This window comes from Podarcis tiliguerta (assembly GCF_965153285.1).
Source record: "Podarcis tiliguerta genome assembly, chromosome: 8".
NCBI lineage: Eukaryota > Metazoa > Chordata > Lepidosauria > Squamata > Lacertidae > Podarcis > Podarcis tiliguerta.
In genome coordinates, this window is record NC_139541.1 from 14,018,913 (window position 1) to 14,043,350 (window position 24,438).

The window sequence follows — 24,438 nt, forward strand, 5'->3', positions numbered from 1 at the left end:
CTTTCCAGCAATTCAGAGGTGCACTGCCTCTGGCGGTGGAGAGTCCCCATCAAAATAAACAGGGCAAGGGCAGCATTGATTCACTGCCACTGCACAAGGGCCTGATTTTTTTTGGGGGGGGGGAATCCTCACCTGAGGGTATCCTGTAAATTGTTTCCTCGTGACAAAGAGATGGACCGGAAGAAACCCTGCACTGCTGGAACAGTGTACATCAGGAGTGTTTTGGACAAGTCCTGCCAGGGAACAAACGTTTTGCAGGTCACTTCGCATGAAAGCAAGCGACAGCCAAGCCAGGGATGGGGAACCTGCGTCCCCGCAGATGTTGCTGTGCTACAATGCCCACCATCCCCGACCCTGGGCCGGTGTGTGTTTTGCCAACATCTAGAGTGCCACAGCTTCCCCACTCGTGGTGCTTATCAATTGGAAGGGTGAAAGAAGGGGGAACCGGGTGAACACATAGCCCACTGGGCCTAGAGAGCCAAAGGGGAGACAATTGGAGTGTACCTCCATGACTTTCTTCTGCACGGGAGATGGGACGGGGCTGTTTTCGGGGCTTTCTGTCTCGCTCTCGCTGTTGCTGCCCTCCGTGTTGGCACTGGTGACACTGGCTCCGCTGGCGTGGCGAAGCTTCTTCTTCTCATCCCTGGCCTGGTTCTGATGCTTGTAGTGGAGGACGGCCTCAAAATTCATGACTGCCCATGCATGCCAAGCCTGCCGGGTGTGGGTGTGCGTGCATTAGAATAGCCAATAAACAACGCCCCTGCTGATCCCCAAGCCAACGCTCTGCTGCAGAAGGTGGAGGGCAGAGGTGCTTAAGTGTTTTGTACCCTGGACTGACAGGCCCCACCAGAAAGCCCCACCAAAAGCACTACCGCAACTCTGGGCAACATGGGAACCTTTTGCTTAAAGGTAAAGGTAAAGGTACCCCTGCCCGTACGGGCCAGTCTTGACAGACTCTAGGGTTGTGCGCCCATCTCACTCAAGAGGCCGGGGGCCAGCGGTGTCCGGAGACACTTCTGGGTCACGTGGCCAGCGTGACATCGCTGCTCTGGCGAGCCAGAGAAGCACACGGAAACGCAGTTTACCTTCCCGCTAGTAAGCGGTCCCTATTTATCTACTTGCACTTAAGGGTGCTTTCGAACTGCTAGGTTGGCAGGCGCTGGGACCAAACAATGGGAGCGCACCCCGCCGCGAGGATTCGAACCGCTGACCTTTCGATCAGCAAGCCCTAGGCGCTGAGGCTTTTACCCACAGCGCCACCCGCGTCCCACCTTTTGCTTACCTTGTACCAATTGCGGTCATGCTCTGTGGAGGCACTGTAGTACTGCAGGACCTTGGGGATAGTGCTCTCATTGATACCTTGCAGGTTCAGCTGCCACTCGCCCAGTTTCAGGAAACACCTGAGAGCATATGCCAGGAGGAGTAGTTTGGTCAGAATCGACTATACACTTCCAGAGTTAACGCTAAATACATTGCTTCTGGTAAATGAGCCACCATAGCTGCTAGAGGACCATGACAATTTGGGTCCCCGGCTTTTTAGTCTACCCATGCACTAACTGAACCGAACCCCTGTACTAACTAACCTGAAACCAAAGGGACACATGGGTTGCTAGATGTGATGTGAAATATATTGGCATTCCTTTCAGCTCTCCTAACCCACTAATTCTCTATTAAAGAATCCAAGTTAGTAGCCATCACTACTCGTGGGAGCCATTGCTCCATAGTTTAACTATGCGCTGTGTGAAGAAGTGCTTTCTTCTGCCTGCCCTGAATCTTCCAACATTCAGCCTCACACTTGTTTACACTGAAATGCATTTGCTGTTTTACTGCCCATTCATTTGGTTTGTGGAGACCCTCTCAGAACTCTTTTACCATCTCTTTTCATTTTAAGCACCCTGAAAACCATGCCACATCTTATTAGCGGTGGCTTCAGGAGGTCAGTGCACGCAACTCAGGTGAGGGAACCCCACAGATATTTCTTGGGCAACAATTCCCAGCATCTTTGAAGGCTGGTCATGCTGGTGGGATGGCTAGATGGGAGTCCGACAAAAGCTGAAGAACCACAGCTTCCCCATCCTTGCAGTAAGGAATCAATCCAGCTTACATAATGCGGAACACACAGCAAAGTGGTCTCTGCTGTGCAGCTGGCACAATGATGTGATCAAACGAAAGCAGAATAAATGGTGCTAACAGTGCTGGAATGGTAGTGCTCTGGGAACTGCAAGCTTCTTGTGGCTACTAGCAGAGATGTCGAGAGAGTTGTTTCATCCAGAGTGTGCATGGTTTCAGCTGGTCAGGCCATCGGCCAACACTTTGTGCTATCTGCAGTTTTCGGGAAGGCATGTCGCTGCTTCTGGCCTGGTTGCTGAGCCTCGGGGGAAGGAAGGTACTGACCGTGCCATGAGCTTGTGGAGCTCCTGCCTGTGCTGCTGATCCTCAGTCGCGATGGCATGCTGAGCCTGCTGCTGCATGGTCTGAACAAAGTGTTGCATGTGCTGGAATGCGTCGATCTGCAAAATGAATGCATGTGTGCTTTGAAGTGCACTGCTAGGCTGTTATCAAGCATTGACAAAGGGAGGACTTTGCAGCTAATACACATACACATACACATACAGATACACACCAGGAATCACTGGGTTGTATCCAATGTGGGCCCTACTCAGAGCAGACCCATATAAATTAATAGGCATGGCTAACTTAGGTCCATTGATTTCAGTGGATTTCCTCTGAGTAGGTCATAGTTTGACACAACCCAAGGCGTTTTCTCTCTCTCCTCTTCCATCTCAAGCCCGATTTCCAGCCATTCGTCAGATGTCCTAGCCAGTAAATGATAGAGTGATTCAAGGTCTCACCTTCCTTCATACAAGCGGTCAGCTTATGTTATTTTAGAGTACCCTGTGTATATCTCTTCAATTAAAAATACATTTATTCCCCTTTCCTTTTAAAAAAAGTGGATTTTTTTTAAACAATAGGGTAAAATGAGCCAGCAATCACACACCAAGCTGGTAATTCATCTGTGCCATGCAGAGCAGCTTTTGCACTAAAGAGGAAGATGAACATCACCATTTTCTTCCCGTCTCTCTTCTCTTGGGTTGCAACACTTCTGTACCCAAGCCAGAAAGAGAAGGCAAAGATTCTTTGGACATGCCCTAACAATTCATTAAAGCTACATAACCAAAGCGGATTTCCTCCTGCAACTTCTGTGGAAGTGTAAAGGAGCCATTCTCAGCCTGAGGGCTGCCGTGTTCCCTCATGGGCAAACCCTCTGGGGGTGACATTCCATTGGTAAGTGTGGCCAGAGGCAAACATGGGCGGAGCAGCATTCGGCTACATTCCAGTCATGTAAAAGACAGGAGTTTCTGCGCGAGCGCGCACACACACACACACACACACACACACCACCCACCATCCATCCAAGCATCATCATCGCAGTACAAGCGCACATTCCAGGCTAGGCAAAGGCGCTTGAGGAGGGCTCTGAGCAGGACTGGTGACAAGGGTGCCCTAGGAAGAATCTTAAAGCCGGATTTAGTGGCTTCTGGCTCTCAGCCCCCATCCCTAGTGCAAAGAGCACGTACACACGCACCCCCCCCCCTCCATAACTACACCATAGGTGAGGCACAAGACCCTTTCAGCAATGCCACCTACCCCCTCTTTCCTCTCAAGGAGCTTAGCTTGTACAAATTTACAACTTCTTCTGAAAATTCAAGGATTCCTAGATTATTATTATTTCCTAAGGTGTTACATTAATACTTGATGAGGTTTACACACACACACACACACACACACACACACACATGCAAGGTTGCTTAAATCTCCCCCCCACTGTGAGTTGAGCTGGCTATAAGAAAAGCACGGGTGTAAACCTGTCTAATTCAAAAATAGTCAAAAGATTAGCTGTTGGTGGGGTGGCCCTTTCTGCATTTCAGAAGGTGTGCAGCTGAGACACACAATTATAAGAGCTTCAGCCTCCATAATCAGCAAAAACCAAGATGGGTTTGGGGTGGGGGCACTGAATAGAAGGAATGACGTGGCAGCACATTCAGGACTAAAAGAGAGACTTTACCATATATTAAACAGGAATAAGAAGGGATCCAGACTGAGGTTTATTGGATTTGATTATGTAAATTCCCCTCACATGGCTGTGCCAAAGAGACTCGGCCGTGGCCCTGCAAAGCCAAGTGATTTGGCCTTACATAGCCCTGTGCATTCTCCAGCTGTTTGTTGGCTGGGTATCTAAGTCTGCAGAGATGTTTTGTCTGTGCAAAAAAGCCCCACCCCTAAACCCTTTTCCGGTTTGCCTGGTGCCTTTGCTTGTTTCTTTACTGACCACTGACACAGCACACACAAACACACAAACACACACAAGGGTATAGAAAATGCAGGGACACGGTGGAGAGTCATCCACTCCGAAACCAGAAAAGGCGGCTGGGCAAGGAAGGGAGAAGAACCTTGTGCATTTTGCTCCTTGCACTGCAGCAGTCCTAGGAAGCAGAAGTTATCAGCAAGAGGGAGAAAAGCATTTTCGAAATTCTTTCCAGCATTTTTACCTTGCGGGCGCTTTTCCACATGTGCTTCATGTATGCGTAGGTCACCTGAGGATGAACAGTTGGCAACGGGTGATCCAACTGCCGGGACGGGTCAACCCCAAGAAGCAACACGAGGGTCTTATGAGCCAAAGCCTTGAATAAACAGAAAAGAGGAGGGGTGGGGGAAGGTTACTGTGGGTTTCTGCGTCCAACTCTTTTCCCTGTTCTCATACCTGCTGGAGTTGCAAGATACACTCACCAGCCGCCCGCTCTTGCCGCACAAACTGGCGTACTTGAGCCAAGTCCTCATGTCCTCGTGGGGGTTAACGACAAGGGACCGGACCATAAGTATCCTCTGCCAGTCCTCAACGATCCGCTGGCAGCCCTAGAAAAAGAGAAGCACAGGCAGAGACCTCTTAAGTCCATGTATCTGTTGGTTTATTCCTGCCGTCCATGGAAATTAAAATAGGCAGTAGGCTTACGGCAAACAAGAAGCAGCTGCACATGGTGCACCGGCAGCTTACGCAAGTCATTTCCACCCAGTGTGATGGTAGCTATCTACACAAAGGGTCGTGGCTCAGTGGTAGAGCATTTGCTTTGCAGGCAAAAGGTCCTGGGTTCAATCCCCAATGGCATCTCCAGGTTAAGGCTGGGAAAGAATTCCTGCCTGATAGCCTGGAGAGGGTCTGCCAGTCAGTGTGGGGAATACAAGATGAGCCACAGGCCTGGCTCAGTACAAGGAAGCTTCCTCTGCTCCTAAACCTTTGCATAAGAGGATAAGTCAACTGGTAGCTACTAGCTGTAACAGGCAGTGGAGCCATGTCCATGAACAACATCATCTTAGGAGATTTGCTGAACTCTCTAGGTCAGAGGACGTTTTGTCCTGTTTCTGCAAACATCAGGCACTGGCCCTGCTTCCCTCTCTAGGTCTTTAAAAAGGGCTCACTCTGCTGCTACTATCTAGCAGGGAACCTACAATCTTGCAGATGTAGTTGGACTACAAATTCTCATCACCCCTGACCAGTGACCATGCTGACTGGGGCTGATGGGAGTCTGAGTCCAACAACTTCCGGCCAAAGCTTCCCCATCCCTGCTGCAAGGATAGGAGGTTGCCTTATTCCAAGGCAGGCCACTGGTCCATCTAGCTCAGTCTTGTCAACACTGACTGGCAGCAGCTCTCCAGGGCTGTTGGGTGGGGGACATTCCTAGGCCAACATGGGGAAGCTGGGGATTGAACAGGCGGCCTTCTGTATCCAAAGCAGGTGCTCTGCCACTGAGCTATGGCCCTTGCCTTGATAGGTGAAAACAGAAGCAGACATACTTCATTCCCACTTTCTTCTTGCTGTTCAATAAGTTACTAATTTTCATAACTTGAAACGGAAATTATTTCATATTATGCATTTTTGTTATTATGTTGGACTCTTTTTATGTGGATAGTGGTATTGAGAGGTCTTTTGTAATGATTTTGGTTTTTTTGTCATGCGTTGAGCATAACATATAGAGGAAAGTGATAAAGTAAACCATAACCATGGCACGATGGAAGAAGAAAAATGGATTGGGAGGAGGAAATACATAAATGCAGGTATAAATTCTTAGCTACCAGTTGTTCTAATGACCAGCTGGAAATGCAAAAGGGGACACAGAGGGAGAGACCAATGTGTTTTCCTTGAACCATTACTCTTGTGGCCCTCAAGAGAAAAAAGGCTGTCTTAGGGGAGACAGGGAAGGAGAAGAAAATAAAGACTGCTGTATGTTGCAGTTAGTAGAGAATATCTGACCCATCGTTGGTCCAAACAAGCAGCTAGTGCTCCTGCTAATGCTGAACACAGACAACTTCTCCTAAAGAGAAAATGTCACTGCTTTATTACATCAAGCAATATGCATTTAGTTTTCGCTGTTTGCACACCACTCCATCCTGCACACGCTGCTAAACTTCAGTCCTTGGGGACTGTAAACAGAAGTCAGCTCCAGGAGCCGGCCAGGTTCTCCAGTGTTAACTATGTTCGTTAATGGAAAAAAAGGGGGGCAATTCGGAGAAGAGGAACGATCAACCCCCAGTAAAAGGAACAGACTTGAAAACATAAAGCAGTAACTGTGTCTTCCTAAATCCCTTTCAAAACAACAAGACAGGGGTCTGACTCAATTTCCGAAAAAGAACATTTTATTTTGAGTTCCAACGACAATTTGTTCCTGCATCAAAAAGGAAGAAAAACAAGGAGAAAAAGAAGGGTTTTTTTGGGGGGGGGGTGGCGGCGCTGAGCGAACACATTCCCCACACAGATATTTTTGCATTTCTGCTTTGGCTGTTGTTTTCCCTGCCTAGTGTTGGTGTTTTCCTGCTGCCTCGCTGACCTGGCCATCCCTGTGAATTAGGCTGCCTTGTTGGCAGGCAGGCTGAGCCAGGAGAGGCATCTCCCTCTCACCTACCTGTGCTGAGTGCCACAATAGCTCAATGCCCACTGCCATGGTGGAGACAGAAGGAAAGCCTGAGTCAAACTGGAGAAGGCCATGCCAGCTTTGAACAACAGCTGGAGGGGTGGGATGGGAAAAGACCCCTTAGTGGCACAGCATCAGCCCTGAATGTAGAAGCTCCCAGGTTCAATCCCCAGTACATACAAGTTTAGGGCTAGGAATGTCTTCTGTCTGAAACGTTGGGGAGCCACTGCCAGTCAGTGTAGACAGCACTAAGGTACATGGACCAATGGTCTGGCTCAGTATAGGCAGCTTCCTATGTAACCAATGAGAAATTTAGAGGGACCCAGAGCCCACCTGGGCTTTTCCTATCTTCCACAAAATGGTGGCAATTTGCACCAAATGAAAACAAGAGTTTACATCTCCAAGAGTTTACTTCTACTGTAGACCTTGCATTCAAAACAGAGTATTAAACATTGGTTAGAAAGACTGAAGAGGTTTTCCTGCTCCGGAGAAACAGAGAGAGTACAGTGCCTTTATTCGATAGCCAGGTATGCCATCCCACATCCAAATTAGGTAGGAAATCTAAAGCTCCCTGAGGTCCACATAAAGTGGGCCTTTTTGTATTTGTTAGGAAGATGCTGTAAAAACACACAAGAACTCGGTGTCCTGTTTTTTTCTTTCTCCCTTACTTTTCAAGGTCTATAAACAGTTGCAGTTGCAGACTTCACCCACCCCGTTGCTCCGGGCTAGTCCTCCTGGGCGGAATGTTCTCTGAGACTTTCCAGACAGGAATGCAATCTTGGAGGCAAAGAGCTTTGTCACAGCTTCCCAAATGGCACAGGGAAAGAGAGAAGGGGGGGGGGGGGCGAAAAGCAAGCCGTTGGCAGCAACAGGTAAACAGCTTCTTGTGCCGCACGGAAGCACACGCAGGAACAACAGGAAGGAGAGCGCCACGGTGGAAAAAATTCTTCCTCTGGGTGGGTGCTGGAGTTAATATGGGACAGCAGCCACTGGCTATCAAGCTGCAAGCCCGCGTCTGCTCCAAGGTAGGGAGGTAGAAAGGATGGATGGATGGATGGAAGGAAGCTAAGATTCAGGAGAGCTAGAGAGTTTGGTGTCTGCTGACATGGCTACTGCTCTAGGTACTCTACCTATCTCCAACTTTCCTCCAAGAGACAAAAGGTGGTTTATACGATTCCACATTTTATTCTCACAACAACCCTATGAAGTAGGTTAGGTAAGAGAGTGACTGGCTCAAGGTCAGTCAGTGAACTTCATGCCTGAATGTGGATTTGAACCCTGGTCTCCTAGATCCAAGCCCAGCACTCAATTATCACTACACCATACCGGTGTTATAAACTTTCCACAGTGTCTTTACCTGGAGTCTCTCCCACCAGATCTGGCGAATGATCTCACGTCGCTCCGGTACAAGTTTATACTGGATGACTTCTTCCAGCTCCGAAAGCATCTGGCAGGATACCATCGCCTAAAGGAAACAGCCAATCACATTCCATCCCAATCACCGCTGCGCCGAACAGTTCCCAAACAGAGGGTCATCACCCGAGGCCAGGAGCAAAGTACTCACCCCGTAGGCACGGCTGTAACTCTCTCCTGCCATAGCTGTCAGCTCAGCATCTAACAGATCTCGGGCTTTGTCAATGCACTGATTGAGGAAAAGAAAGGAAGGGTCTACTAAGGCGATGGAGACATTGAAAACATAGTACAATAAGCTTAAAGTAAAGACAAAAAAGGAAGTCAACAATGGAGAGGTGAAGAGAGGCTGTTGCACTTCAGCAAAAAATGACCATGTACATCTAGAACTTTGTTTCCTTCACTTGTTCGGGATAGTGGCACTTTTTCAAGATCTTGTGGACTGGCCAGGGTCTTCCATTATTATTGGCTTCTTCCTGTTCCTGCCTGTTGCTCTAGAACATATACCTTGCCCTGTTTTGTACACAGACCCCACTCTTGCATTTCCTTCAAAGTACTGACAGTGACTCCATATGCCCAGGAACATACAAGCTGAGTCAGGCTTGCAGAGGGGCTGTAGCTCAGTAGCAGAGCACCTGTCTTGCATGCAGAATCCTCAACATTTCCAATTCAACGCTCTCAGACCCTCTGCCTGAGTCCCTGGAGACACACCAACTATCAAGAGGTGTACCAGCTGAAAAGCTTCCCAGAATGTCATCCAGGATCTGGCCAAGGCGCATCTACAAGGACCAGTCCTTGACAGCAGTGGTGGAGAATCTGTGGTCCTCCAGGTACTGCTGGAATACATCTCCCATATTCCCTGATTATTGGCCCTGCCAGCTGAGGCTGATGGGAGCTGGAGTCCCAACAACAACAGCTGGATGGCCAGAGTCCGACCCTGCTTATGTAATTTATATATCGGGTTTTTTTCATGTTGTAAGCTGCCTTGAGCCTGGCTTTAGCTATGAAAAGGCAGCATATGAATAAAATGGTGCCTGTATGATGTATGCTTGAAAGTGCACTGCCTACTATGACCTAGGCACATCCCATAATTTTTCTCCAATAGGTTTTGAGGTTTTATGTGTGCCAGAGCTTCCTTTTCACATTTTACAGGCTCTGCACAAAGAGAAGTCCAAAACATTGGGTGTCGTGCCATATATTATATAATCTTTCCTCCAGAGTTTTCCCTCTTCCCCCACCCCCTTCCCAGAATGTGAAAAAGGTTAATTACAGAGGCCTTAGCTCTTTCAAACGCCTGGCTGAATTTTCTTGTGCACATCAATAGAGACAGACAGATTCTGACAGGGCTTATTTGGATTATTTTCTTTCTTTCTTAAAGAGGAATTCGTTCTACAACTTCAGCTCTTAATACAGGGTGGGGCAGGATGGATGTAGCCACCCCCCCAAAAATAATACAAGATCCCCCCTCCCAAAAATTAACAGTGTATTTCACATTCACAAGACAACATAAATTGAATCCTCAACAGAAGCATAGGAATATCCATGCAGGATTAGACCAAAGGCCGGTTTGCGAATTGCTGCTTGCCTGGATGGCGGCTAAGACTCGTCATATAGGGAAACTTTACAAAAGTGTCTGATCAACAGCCATTTGAGTCTGTTACAGCATGGTCCTGTGGCACCATAAAGGCTGAAGAAGATTTCTTGTGTCTTAGAACAGCCTCCCCCAACTTGCTGCCCTTCAGATGTTTTGAGCTACAACTCCCATCAACCCCAGCCAGCAAAGCATGAATTACCATGGTCAGATCCCAACATGGGCTGCCGAAGGAGGGCCCACCAGAGGGCATTTTGCCAGGGGTCCCCTCAAACGGGAGCCTTCCCTGCCATATGGGAAAGCAACACCCAGTTGCTGCTCTTCAAACCACAGCGGGTGATGGCAGAAAGGTTCACAGTGTACCTGCTGAGCCAATGAAAAGAGGTCCTGATGCAAGGCCAGCACAGCCCGATAGAAGGCGCCATCGTGGGTATCCCTTGGGATCATACAGGTGTACTCCTCCATGCTATCCCACTGACCTGCAGAGACAGACACGACCTGCATAAGCCATAAGAGTTGGGAGGCATCCAGTGGGACATGCTCATCTTATCCCCTCTAATCTACCGAAAGAAAGGGATTAATCCCTGTACTGGGGGTAGCCAACATGGCACCCTCCAGATGTTCCTGGACCACAACTCCCATCATCCCTGGCAAAAGTCTGTGGCTGTTGGGAGTTGCAGTCGAAAACGTTTGAAGGGCTACGTCTGTGGAGATATAGCTGCCCCATAGCGCCCCTGAAAGAAATGATCTTAAACCTACTCAATGGAAGAAAATCCGATGACCTCCCTATATCCACTGCAGAACTGCTTCTCCTATGTGGAAAATGTACCCCCAGCGTTCAACAAATCATTTGCCATCCCATGTCTACCTGTGCTGGACACCCTTCTCTGTGAAACAGCATTTTAGAGGGACTTTGTTTCAGGGTTTAGATTAGCCACTTGGCAACCCCCCCCCCCCCAATATATATATATATGTGTGTGTGTGTGTGTGTGTGTGCGCGCGCGCACGCATGCAGGGAAGAGAAGGACAGTCTTAAGGCTGGGATTTACCTAAACCCCATGCAGCTGCCGCTGCCATTCTTGCCATTTTCGCCTGGGTTTCATCATTCACCAAGGTCCACTTCTCACAACACTGCTGGTGAAGTTGTCCCCTAGGAAGAAGAAAAAAGCAAAGATGCAAAAGTTACAGTTTGATGAAAACCCTCTTCCCTGCTTTTATTTAAAATGTACATTTTATACAGCCTTTCCATTAAGGAAACAGCATTCAGTATTTGTGAAAAAATAAACCCCAAACTGCAGTTTGCTGATGATACTGGAATACTATTCATACTCACACAGAAGCCCCATTGAGATCAGTTGGATTTACTGGGTTGTAGCCAGCCAAATTTTACTCAGAAGACCCATTAAAATTAATTGACCAGAGTTAGTCATGTTCATGAATTTGAAAGGGTCTATCCTGTATAGGACTAATGCTGGAGACAACTCACTCCAAGGGAATTGTAACTGTAACCTAAGGTTGTAACCTAAAATACAGAGTCATTAAACAAGCCCCCCATGAAAGCAGTCTTTAAATGCACGCACACGCACACACACACACACACACACACACACACCAACAAGGCAGTGTTAAAAGGCAAATAAAACCACATGCAGAAAAGTTGGCAGCTAATGAGCAACAACACTGATTGAAAGTGAAAACTGATCAAAACAGCAGCAACATGAAACAAAATATTTAAGGTTGTCAAAAGGGCTGGAAGGACACAAGAGACTTCACTGGGAGTCTTAAAAGACAATAAAGGCAAGGGTGGCAGGCAGGTGATTCTCAGAAGGAAATGCCACAGGTGGGTGAAACTACACAAATTCTGCCGCAGTACTTTGCCACTGTTTATTTTTTAAAAAGTTGGTATTTAAATTTCCATGCGTCTAACCTATGTATGACTTAGCTGGATACAGACTCCCTTCAGGTATTTGGGTCTTACGTTGCTCTGTTTAGCATTAGCATTAAGTACTAATGCTATTTCCTCCTCTTTACTGGTTTCATTTGTCAGATTTGTACTCATTTTAATTGAATCTGATGGTTCTTTTAATATGATGTTAGCTGACCTTTAGGCACCAAAGCTGCATTCCACGATGGCTGTGCTCTACCTACAATGTCAGTTGCTAGGAACTGCAAGTGGGGAGACTGCTCTTGTGATCGAATCCTGTTTCCAGGCTCTCCAGAGGCATCTGGTTTGCCCCCGTGAGAACCAAATGCTGGACTAGAATGTGTCAATGACCTGATTCAGCTGACAGAGCTTCTTTTGTTCTTAAACGTTGCATATTCATCTGAAGACTTGGTAAAGCCAATGCAGCCTATCTTCTCACTCCCCACAAAGTCACCTGGCTCCCCCCCTCCCCGTTCTGCCATCCTAGCCACCCAGGATGCAAAAAGATGGGAACATCAGGTACAGGTTGTGCTGCTTCAGGTAATTCTGTGCAGCCCCCTTGGTCTGTGGAGTGACTTCAATCGACAGGCATCTCCCCCTCCCCTCTCCCACTCCCCTTGTGCCATCGACCTGGGTTCACGTCAGGACCCATCGAAACAGAGAGGCTCAATGACATGAGGCATGCAGCAATTTAGGCAGGACTGGCTTGGATTTGCCGAACCCTCCAGGTTGAACAGCACAGTACGTTATGCAGGTTCTGTCTTTTCCAATTAGGCTCCAAAAAAAGCACATTCCCTTTCTCTCTCATCTACACATATGCACACTGAGTGTGCATGCTGCAGATCCCTGCTAGGGATAAAGACTCCTCACTTCACAAAGGCTCTTGATCCACGCAAGCCTGCAAAAAGCAAACTACCCACATCTCCCACCCTCCTTCGGAAGGGAAGTCATTTTGCAAACTCTTATATGGGCTAATGGGCAGGTACCTTATTTTAATATATTCCCACTTTCCAGCAAAAATTTCCGAAGTAGTTTAAACAAGAAGAGGGGGAATCAAAATATCTATTCCTAAGTTATTAATTAGAACCATGGAAAGGATTGTAACTCAGTGGAAGACCACATGCTTCGCATACCAAATGTCTGTTTTTGTTTCCCATAGGAGTTTAGGAAGCTGGCTTATTCTGAGCCGGACAACTGGGTCCCTCTAGCTCAGAACTGCCTACTCTGACTGGCAGTAGCTCTCCAGGCTTTTAGACAGATGTCTCCTGCAGCTCTGCCTGGAGACACCTGAGGATTGAACATGGGACCTTCTGCACGCCAAGCAGATGTTCTACAACTGAGCATGGTTCTGAATAAAGTTACAGCTTAATAGGAAGCTGCCTTGTACCAAATCAGATAATTGGTCCGCTTAGCTCAGCTTTGTCTATGCTGACTGGCAGCAGCTCTCCAGGCTTCTGACAGAGGACAAATACCACTCTTACCTGGAGATGCCATGGATTGAGCATGTGGTCTTTAGCATGCTAAGATGCTCTTTATTTATGTATTATTGCATCTATAACTGACTTTCCCCTTACATTGCTCAAAGTGCCATACACAGGTTACCCCTTCTTCATTTTATCCTCACAATAACCCTCACAATAGGCTAGTTTGAGAGACAGCCCCCCAATGTGCATCTGCAAGTAGGGATTTTAACACAGCTCCTTGTCTGACACTCTTAACCACATCACACTGGTTCTTCTTACCATTCCCCCAGGGCTTCCAGGCAGCGCATGCGCCCCAGCATCAGTTCTGGGTCATCCTTGTTTGTATCCATCTTTTTGTCATAGGCCACCAGAGCATCTTCCCATTCATGCAGTTTCTCATACCAGGTTGCTTGAATTTCCTATAAAAGTGGGGAAGAGGCGGGAAGAGAGGGTTAACAAAATAGCACATTTTAGTGTGGGAAAGTGGCAGGAGTAAAGAAGACCCAAGTGATGCAAGTCTCATATGCTTTCATGTCCCATCTCACAATAGGTCTATAGTTATGCCATTAGCATTATGGGAGGGAACGCTTTGTGTAAGCAGCACTGGGAAGATGTTTGCAGAAAGGAAGGGGGGAAATAAAAACCTAGGAGTTGTATCCAATGCTAGTCTGCCTCAAAGTAGGTCCACTGAAGTGAATGGACATGACTACCTTGGGTTCATTAATTTCAATAGATCTACTTTTAAAAAAATGTTGTTATATGTTTATTTTTAATGAGACACGACATACAACAACAGATGCCCCAAAGTAAAGGGGGTACCTAGAACAGAACATGGCAGAATAAATATCCATACCAAAATCAAGTATAACAGGCCACTGTTACAAGGTTCCAACTAACACAAATTAGTTTACATTACCCTGCACCAGTCAATCTACTCTGGGCAGGGCTCAGTTGGATATAAAGGTAAAGGTAAAAGGTAAAGGACCCCTGAATGGTTAAGTCTAGTCAAAGGCGACTATAGGGTTGCGGCGCTCATCTCATTTTCAGGCCAAGGGAGCCAAGCGTTTATCCACAGACAGCTTTCTGGGTCATGTGGCCAGCATGACTAAACCGCTACCGGCGCAACGGAACCGGTAGTGTGACAGAAACCAGAGTGCATGGAAATGTCGTTTACCTTCCCACCACAGCGGTACCTATTTATCTACTTGCACCGGTGTGCTTTTGAACTGCTAGGTTGGCAGGAGCTGGGACAGAGTAAAGGGAGCTCACTCGTCGCGAGGATTCAAACCGCTGACCTTCTGATCGGCAAGCCCAAGAGGCTCAGTCGTTTAGACCACAGCGCCACCCACACCCCTACTCAGTTGGATATAGCCCTAGGTAAATGGATGAAAAATAAAGAGATGAATAATAATCAGACCATTGGTCCATCTAGGCCAGTATGACTGGCTGGTTTGCCTGGGTCACGTGAGAAAGGGCAGCTGTGTGCCTGTGTGTGTGTCTGTGTGTGTTTCCACATGAGAGTCACTGCTGGTACGTGGCCCCCAGAGGGCTAGCCAAAGATGAATGTGGCTCTTGGCTCCCTCCCCTTAAAATCTGGCCATCCCTTTTGAGCATCAGCAAACACCACTGGGAGACCCGAGGACAGAAGTAGAGCCTCCCTTGCAACCACTGATGGCTGGTGCCCATTGCGGGCAGTAGGGCAGAAGGCACAGACACCAGCAGGTGGGGAAGCCAGAGCCAATGGCAGGCAGAGTCAATTCATTCTAGTTTTGCCCACCCCCTTCTCCTGCCTGCTGAGTCCTGTAAGGGCAACACTGAGACTAAGGAAGAGGAGGAAGCTGACAGGCAGGGCTGGATGTAAATAAGAAGGCAGGCAGGTGGAAGCTGGCTGAGGTTGGTGGGGCAACGTCCCCTTTGCCCTAACAGAGCCAGCCTCCACTGCCTGCTGTGCCATCAGCTCCAAGTCTAAGTAGCATCAACACATATAAACAAGAGCAGCAGGGGATGAAGTTTGGAACAGCCCAGCAGACAGACAGCCTACAAGCACGTGGGGCATTGTACAGCAGCAAGGGAAAGGATACTAAGGCCTTATTACTGGCTTTAACTGTCCAGATTTTCTGAAGGTGAGCGGTAAAAAAGAACAGACGTGCCGACCAATGACAGTTTTCAAATTCCCAACACTTTCACCAGCCTCTCATTTCTTTAAGGATTTTCATTTTCGAGGGATTAAAAGGGGGGGAAAGAGGGAGAGGGGACAAGCTACCACTTGGATTTCTTTGGGATTTTTTTGCTTCCCGCAACCCCCTCCTGCCCGCCCGCCCCAACATGGGCTCTAGGCCAATGTTCTTTTCTGCTCAGCCCTTGGCAGTTCTTGCCGCGACGTTATGCCAAGCAGTGGATTCTTTGAGGGCCCTGCAGGCAGGATAAAGCTGCACACACACACAACACATGCCACACTTCAGTGCCCCTCCACGTGAGACGTTGCAGGTCTGGCCTCTGGGGCTCCACAGGCAGATCATTTCAAAACAGGCGAGGATGCAGAGCTTGCTGATGTGATCAGGGGATTATGGGTTCCACTCACAGGCAGATAGAAAGCTGCCTCATACCAAAGTCAGACTATGAATCTGGCTGCGCTGACTGGCAGCGGGTCTTCAGCATTTCAGGCAAAGGTCTCCCCCGCCCCCAGCCCTATCTGAAGATGCTAGGGGACCTTTTGCATGCAAAGCAGATGCTCTAGTCTGAACCCTCCTCTAAAACAGTGGTTCTTAACCTTTTTGGGGTGATAGACCCCGTTGGAAATGTAATGGAAGCTCTCCCCAGAATTTTTTTCACAAAGACAATTTTCAAAGAAACAGGAAGGAAATGGTGTGTGTGTGTGTGTGTGTGATATTTTTACACTCTCTAAAGTTCATGGACCCCCAAAGCCCGTGATCCTAGGAATCCAAGGATCACAGGTAAAGAACCTCTGCTCTAAAAGTAAAGTAAGATTCTGGTCCTCAAGGTTACGGATGAAGGGCTAGCCTAGGAAGCTGCCTTATACTAAGTTGGGAAAAATGCGTCCCTATCGCTCAGTATGGTCTACATGGACTGGTAGCAGCTCTTTCAAATTTCATGCAGGAATCCTTCTCAGTCCTGCCTGGGGATTGAACCTGGATCTTCTGCAATCTGAACAGATCTTCTACCATGGAGCTGTGGCCCTCGTTCTCAAAATGAAAACAGGGAGATGGGGAATTAAGAGGCTACTCACCAGCTCCCCAAAGTGTTTCATGGCATATTCCAGAACCCCGGCTGCTGCCTCTGGTTGCTGTAGTTTATTGTTAATACTGGAAAGAAGTAAGTGGGAATAAAAAGTCATTTAGGGCAGATCCTAGTGTTTTATTTATTTATATTTCGCTTTTCCAGCTTCCACAAACAATATTTTTTTGGGAACAAGTTCAAACCAAACTGGTATAAATACATTTTAAAACAGCACCATAAACAATCATAAAATGGCAGTTTCCCCACTGCTACCAATCTTCCCCTGCTATATGTGCAATGACAGGAGAATATAGAGCAGCCTTAGTCAACCTGGTACCCTTCATATATGGCTGGACTCCATCTCCCATCAGCCCCAATCAGCATGGTCAATGGTCAGAGATGATGGGAGTTGTAGTCCAGCAACATCTGAAGGGCCGCAGTCTGCCCATCCCTGCATTAAAAGATGGCGGGTGTGTGATGGGAGGTAGCATGCAGCAGTAAAGGCAAGTGACAGTCTAGTTCAGGGATGGGAGACCTGTGGCCCTCAGGATGTTGTGGGACTTGAGTTCCTATCAGCCCCAACCAGCATGGTCAACGATCAGGGTTGATGGGCGTTATAGACCCACAACACCTGGATGGCACAACTGTCATAGTGAAAGTCACATCAGCGGACAACTGATGCAGTTGCTAATCTGGTACAAAGTGGATACTGAAGATGAGAAGCCATCTGTAAAAAAAGAAGAAGACCAGCATTGCCTATTTCATAGGCAGGATTCTTCCACACACCTCTGCTGTAGTTACTGTTCTCAGCCACCAAGCCTTCCATTCCCCCAAACAGCTGCTGCCGCCGCCACATGATTTTAGGCTTTGAACAAGATTTAGCAGAGTTGGCAGCAGGGGACTTCAGCTGAGGCTCACATGTCTATTGCATGTCATAGTTTTAATTTCCTCTAGGCTGCGTTCCCTTAAGCTAGGACTTCCTACCCACGGCCTATTCCTCCTCTTGAACATCCACGTATTCAAGGGCTTTATGGGCATCCAGTCATAACAGGTTTTTTAAAAAAAGATTGGTGGAAGTCCCCCTCCCCGCTCCCTTTAGAAAGACTACTAATCCCTCAAAAGAATTAGAGGTTTTAAGCGCCCTTAAGACAGATCTCATAAGGACTGAAGAAGAAATAAACATTTTATATTAAACAGCTGCCTCTCCCACTTCAGCCCTGCAGTTTGCTACTCCCTTGAAGAAGCATCAACTGTCCCCTTTCTGCAAAAGGTGGGGCAGAAACGCCCAGCAAATTTAGGGGGCAGGATCAGGAAGCAAAGCGGCAGCAGTAAAAGTGAATGTCCAATGAATTTTGGACCTCTCAGGTCCTTCGTTGGGGAGTTTCAAATACAGAAGTTCAATCTATGTATTATACTATTTTCTTCTACTGAGAGAGACCAACAGACTGAACTTCTGTACAGTGGTGCCCCACAAGACGAATGCCTCGCAAGACGGAAAACCCGCTAGACGAAAGGGTTTTCCGTTTTGGAGGTGCTTCGCAAAACGAATTTGCTATGGGCTTGCTTCGCAAGACGAAAATGTCTTGCGATTCCTGGGGTTTTCCCCCCCCTCCCAGCCTTTTTCCCAAGCCCCTAAGCCGCTTGACAGCTGTTCGCTAAGCCGCTGAACAGCTGATCTAAGCCGCTTATCAGCTGATCTAAGCCGCTAATAGCCTTTTAGCAGCTAATCCGCTAATCCCTTAAGCCTTTAATAGCCGCTAATAGCCTTTTAGCAGCTAATCCGCTAATCCCTTAAGCCTTTAATAGCCGCTAATAGCCGCTAAACCACTAATAGCGCTAATCCGCTAATGGGCTTGCTTCGCAAGATGAAAAAAACTGCAAGACGAAGAGACTCGCGGAACGGATTCTTTTCGTCTTGCGAGGCACCACTGTATATGAAAAGTCTTGATGAAGGGCCTGGATGCATTGGACATTCACTTTTCCTCCTGTCCTTTTGTTTCCAGTTCCCCCAACTGGAGGCAGCAGCAGTGCTTCTGAATACCAGCTGCTGGAAACCACACGAGGGGAGAATATGCTTGTGCTTGAATCCTGCTTGTGGGCTTCCCATTTGGGGCATATGGATGGCCACTGTGAGAATAGGATGTTGGACTAGAAGGGCCACTGGCCTGATCCAGTAGGTTCTTCTTAGGTTCTTAGTGGTGAATAAAGGTAAAGGGACCCCTGACCATTAGGTCCAGTCGTGGCCGACTCTGGGGTTGCGGCACTCATCTCACTTTATTGACCGAGGGAGCCGACGTACAGCTTCTGGGTCATGTGGCCAGCATGGCGAACCAGAGCAGCGCAAGGAACCGCCGTTTACCTTCCCGCTGGAGCAGTACCTATTTATCTACTTGCACTCTGACGTGCTTTCAAACTGCTAGGTTGGCAGGAGCAGGGACTGAGCAACAGGAGCTCACCCCGTCGCGGGGATTGAAACCGCCGACCTTCTGATCGGCTAGTTCTAAGCTCTGTAGTGCCACCCGCGTCCCTTTAGTGGTGAATAGCTTCACTTTATTTCCGTGGCTGGTGCACCCTGCTTTACCCACACCCCTTCCGCTATCTGAGTTCACCAGTTTCTGATATGAATGGCTGGATGCTCACATTCTTGCAGTTGATGCAGCACACCAACAAAACAGCAAAGAGTTAACAACTACTGTCACTGAGGCTGATGGGAATTACAGTCCGTGGGGCACCAGGCTGGCAAAGAACCATATGCAAGGATGGAGTCGTCCACAATTCATGCATTGGAGTCTGTCAGAAAAGAAAACCCAACCCAAAACAAGCCAGCACAAGATGTGCCGATGAGCTTCTCTTTTGGCAATGCTTCGAGAACACTGCATTAACGTGGTAGAACAGCAACACCTCGTTGTCCTGTCTCCTGTCTGGAGAAAGCGTAGGCCAGGCTGGTACCCTCTGAGCCTAGCAGACCTACCCAGCTGAGTCCAGCGTTGCAATCCCTATGAAAGGATTCAAATTCATGCCGGGTTTTATGGGCTTCTGGAGAAAAGCTGGCCGACTTATAAAAGGGCAGGCAACAACACTCTGGCCACACACACTTGCTTTGCGTTGTGACTTTCTAGTTTTATAGGGTTGGCTGGGATTTCATGAAGCCCGCTTGACGGCAACCTTTTGCCTACGCACTCCCCTTCATTGTAAGAGCAAATTGTAAGTGCTCAGAGTAAGTTTAGCTTTTCTTTTATATATATATATATATATATATATATATATATATATATATATATATATGTATAATATTTTATTAAGATTTTCACATTAAAAAAAGAAAAAAACAAAAACAAAAACAAATAAAAACAATTTAGTTTTCATAATATTTCCTGCGTTTGCTTATTTCCCGGACCTCCCCACACCTCCCCTCTCTGTATTCCAGTTCAATTATTAATTCAGCAAATCCCTTCCCTCTACCTTATCCTTATCTTGATCTTAGTATATTCTACCTTTAGCTTTTCGTCTATTAACCTTCCATTTTTCCATAGCTTTTCTAGGATACCTGCTAATTTTTTTAGAGCCCTGCTAATACATTCCCATTTAGACAAACTGCAGGCAATAGTCAAACATCACTGCAAATGCTTATCACTCCTCTTGATAATAAGAATGTACAGAACTGTAGCAATGCTCTTAAGAGGAACAGCGAGGAAGTCCTGGCTCAATTTTTTTAGTCAAGAACCACTTTATAGAGCATCCTCTCTCAGGCTTCTCAACATGCTCGCACACATATTTACAATATGGGAGATGTTTACATTTACATTGGAACACAGGAAGCATTACAGGTCAGTATATTTGTCAATGAAGCCCTGCTTCACCTACTCTGACCAGTTCTGGCTTCCCAGGGTTTCAGGCAGGGTTTTGTCTGTCACTTTGTACCTGATACTTCTAACTGGAGTCAGAAGACTGAAATGAGGACCTTCTCTATACAAGGTACGGGGGCACCTTCTTGGAGCTATATCCTTCACTCAAGATATACGGTGCTGCCTTATACCAATACAGGCCTCTGGCCCAGCTAGCTCAATCCTGTCAACTCTGACAGACAGCAGGGTCTCTTTCACTACTTGTTACACAATCCTATTTGTGACTGCAATCTTTTGTGAGAGCCACCACTGAACCACAGCTCTTCTCCTAAGCTATTGCCTCATGTACAGTGCTTAGAAACAGACAAGTTCATGGTCTGTTGACAGAATCAATCCGAGAAGCACCATGCAGGCATACACCAATGGTCTGCATGCCAAACAGGAATTCCTCATCCCTATATTCTGGGACCAACCCATAAGCAGGGATCAGAGCTACTTTGGTTCTGTCCCTGCCAGGAAGTCCAGAAATATACCATGCCTCCTGAATGTCACCAAGAGACTCACAGAACCAACAAGGTCAGATCCTGGCGAAGGTCAAGCCCCAATTATGAGAAGCCATGCAGAGTTTTAAGCACTGGTGTAATAAAACCCTGGCTATCCATCCCCTGCAGCCGGCTGTAAGCTTCCAAATCGTCAGCCAATTACTCGCTAGCACCAACATTATCCTTATCGACAAAACAGCAAGCCAGGATTGTCTCACCTTTGAGACAGAAGATGGACTTGGGAGATAAACCTCTGATGTTCTAGGGAGGGAATTAAGGACGCCCATGTCTTTCCTGCTCCTTGAGCAAGAGTGATTCATTGTAGTGCATGGTAAAAGTGATAAATGGCCGTCACAGTCCCATTGGCAGAAACATCACTCCCTGTATGTCAGGCAGTTAATTACTTCCAACTTTATCTCTCTTGTCAACACCTACTGACAAATTGGCCATTATCCTTTCCCAGCCTCTATCATAATTATGGCTGCTCTGTTGCTGCCACTTTCTAGCACTAACTTCTCTCTCCTTTCCACAGCTTGTCAAAAGGGAGAACGAGACAAGATGTTTTATACTTCAAAACAAAAGGCTGAGCGGGACCACACATATTCTTAAATCTTGGAAGAAGCACAAACGTTTCTTTTTTGAAAAATACACACATCATTTTCAATTCCCTCTCCTCAAGAGAGCCGAATCCACTTGACAATAATGTTGATCCTTATAATTTATCAGCTTGCAGATGGAGACTCAGATATACAACCTGCTGGGATCTTCTGTTTGAAATACAAAACAGGAGCTGCGTAAGAGCATTTTGAAAGCGTTTGTGCTTGTGTGTGCATCCCAGACTTTATATTGGAAAAAAAATCAAGACTTTGGGGAAGATGTTGACCCCAAGATGAACAGACCCTGCCCTCCTGGCCTGGACATTGTCCCTTGCTCTGCTCCTGGATCTAATCTTGGGCAGGTGGAATGGGGGGAATAGTGCTTTCAGAGAAAGAAAGACAGAAAAAATCACCACTGACAAGGAGTTGCTGGTCTTCTGGCTAGCCAGAATCTGCATAGCCAGAACTATCTAACTGTGTTACAACAACTGAGATTTTATACACATGAGCTTGTTTTTCCCTCCCTCCCTCCTGTCTCTTTTTCCTCAAGTGCTGTGTCTTTGTACTGTGAACCTTGAGAACAGAGATGATCTATTTAAATCAAACTGATGAATAAATAATAAACAAATCAGTTTTGACCATTGGATAATATAACAGGACTTGAAACTGGGTTGAAATAGAACATTAAGTTAGCCTTTGGGGCCCAGCCAACATCTGGGGAACTTGAGTTCTGCATAATAAAAAAAAGGTTATAAAACTACTTGCACGTTACATATACCAGGGCAGGGGTGGAAAACTGATTCTGGCTGGTGGGCAATATTCTAATCTCCCTGCCCTCATGGGGCCACTTACCTGTCAAATACCTGGGCTCATAATTACACCAGGTGACCCATTTCTTGTCCATACAGATGTCATATATGATGTCTGGTTTAGAGCAGGTAGGTGAGACTTGGCTTAGATGGTCCTGCAGGCCAAACAGAGCCGTCTGGTGGGCCTAATTGGGCCTGCAGGTCCAAGGTCCCCCACCAAAGACAACAATAATTTCTTCCAAGTATGAGAGATTTGTCACGTGTCTTTGAGTGTGTGTGTGTGTGTGTGTGTGCGCATGCATGTGTGAAAGCAGCTGTTATTAGTGGCTTATTGACAGATTATGGAAGTTGTTTTACCATCAGTAACTGGAATGTGTGTTTTTGTAAGGAAGAGAGTCACTTAAAACAGATGGATGTTCTCTTTTGAGGCTGGAAGAGAGCACAGTCAGATGGGATGCGAAAGAATATAGACTTTCCTAGAAGCTTGTGACTAACTGTTTAGACAACCAGCTTCCAAGAAGAACTGTGACAGCACCTTTAAAAAAACATACATTTTTTAAAAGCTCAAGGGTAGCTTTTGCCACCTCCACAGGCAACTGGCAAAACACACTCTGGCCCCAAACCATCAAATTGGACACTCAGGCATCAACTTTTGAAATTCTTTAACATTCTTAAGGAATTACAAGACTGTTTTCCAGTTACTGTTCAACAAACGGGAAGCATCAGAGAAAGAGAAAAATATTTTTAAGCTCATGCATATCACCCCAAGGGGCTAATATTCCTCTCAGACAGAACTGCCACATGCTGTTGCTGTGATTCCCAACATTTGTTGGTAAGAAACAGGTGGATGTTTTTCCTCACTGACCGGCTGGCTCTGGAGAAATAATTCTCTCTGTTGATCATCTCAACAGAGCAATCCCACTGTGTTTAATATGGTTTATACTCTGCAATTATTTGGTTTAGGGTTGCAGCCTAAGTCCTTGGGACTTTAAAATGGTTTGGGTAGATTGGCTACCAAAAGGTTGAAGTCCACAGAGATGTAGAGGAGGCATGGGGAACCACAAGCTGCATTAACCTGCCATTTTCCCCAGACACCTGATGTCTAGAGCTAGGTTTCTCTCTTGCATAGGGCAGCAGGAGGCTGAATAATGCATGTGTCCATTTGGGGGCTGATTCTCCAAAGCCTCAGCTTTTGACATATCAATACCACCATGTGAAGTCTAAGAGTGTATACACCAAACCAGCATTCCCAGTCTCAGGGTTTGTGAATGTGATTTTTAGCTTTGTAGTATAGGCCAGTTTTTACACCCCTCCCTCTCTCTATTCTCCATCCAGGCAAGCAAGAGGGACGCATTCTAGCCAGGCATAAACATCTGGGAATGGTGAGGGTGCAGCTGAGGAAGGGTTGTAACCTGGGGAAGAGTCCAGAGGGCCAAACAGGGAGGCCTGGAGAGCCACATTTGGCTCCTTCGCACCCCTGCATAAGGGTTTCATGGCCAATTCACTTTGCAAGCATGCCCTCCATGCACATTTAACCCAGCATCCCATCTGAAAAACAGGCCCTGCTTAAATGGTCTTCAGAGACAAGTCAGAAAAGTGCTCAAAGGAGTCATACCAACGATAGCAACTGTCAGACTCCAGAACTTAGTTGGACAGAGCCATGGTGAGGTTTTGGTGTTCCTGCTTGTCTTTCTTGAGGAGCCAGAAGCGGATAGCATGGTTCAGAGCAGGCACAGATCCAGTTTCAGAAGTGGCATTGGAAAATCAGAAGATAAGAAGCAACTTAGACCAAAATGGGAAAGCCTAGGATGAGCTGGGGATGAGAGTGGGAGCCTCTCAGGTCTTCTATTGTGAGAAAAACATGTCAGGCAGACGAGAGGTGCCAGAGGCTGACGCTTCAAAGGGCAGAGACGTAGAATCTGTGGTCTTCCAGTTATTTCTGGACTGCAACTCCCATCATGCAACTCCCCTGATCACTGGCCATGCTGGCTAGAGCTGATGGCAGCTGGAGTCCAACAAAATCTGGAGGACTACAGGTTTGCCATGCCTGATCATG

At 47.0% G+C, this 24,438-nt stretch overlaps 1 protein-coding gene across 5 annotated transcripts in view; it reads right to left on the reverse strand.

The window, feature by feature from the left end:
* MTOR (mechanistic target of rapamycin kinase) overlaps positions 1-24,438 on the reverse strand; it is a 106,689-nt gene that overhangs the window by 23,071 nt on the left and 59,180 nt on the right. For all 5 annotated transcript variants that reach the window (XR_014514429.1, XM_083453558.1, XM_083453556.1 and 2 more), the window contains 12 exons: positions 16,601-16,676; positions 13,633-13,772; positions 11,016-11,116; positions 10,330-10,445; positions 8,530-8,607; positions 8,323-8,430; positions 4,789-4,914; positions 4,551-4,682; positions 2,395-2,510; positions 1,283-1,400; positions 505-711; positions 133-233 (listed from right to left, as the gene is read on the reverse strand). Coding sequence is in view for 4 of the 5 variants with exons in the window: in XM_083453558.1 (XP_083309684.1) it covers positions 133-233; positions 505-711; positions 1,283-1,400; positions 2,395-2,510; positions 4,551-4,682; positions 4,789-4,914; positions 8,323-8,430; positions 8,530-8,607; positions 10,330-10,445; positions 11,016-11,116; positions 13,633-13,772; positions 16,601-16,676 (1,419 nt within the window). In the remaining variant the exon portion in view is untranslated. The remainder of the gene's footprint in view (positions 1-132; positions 234-504; positions 712-1,282; positions 1,401-2,394; positions 2,511-4,550; positions 4,683-4,788; positions 4,915-8,322; positions 8,431-8,529; positions 8,608-10,329; positions 10,446-11,015; positions 11,117-13,632; positions 13,773-16,600; positions 16,677-24,438) is intronic.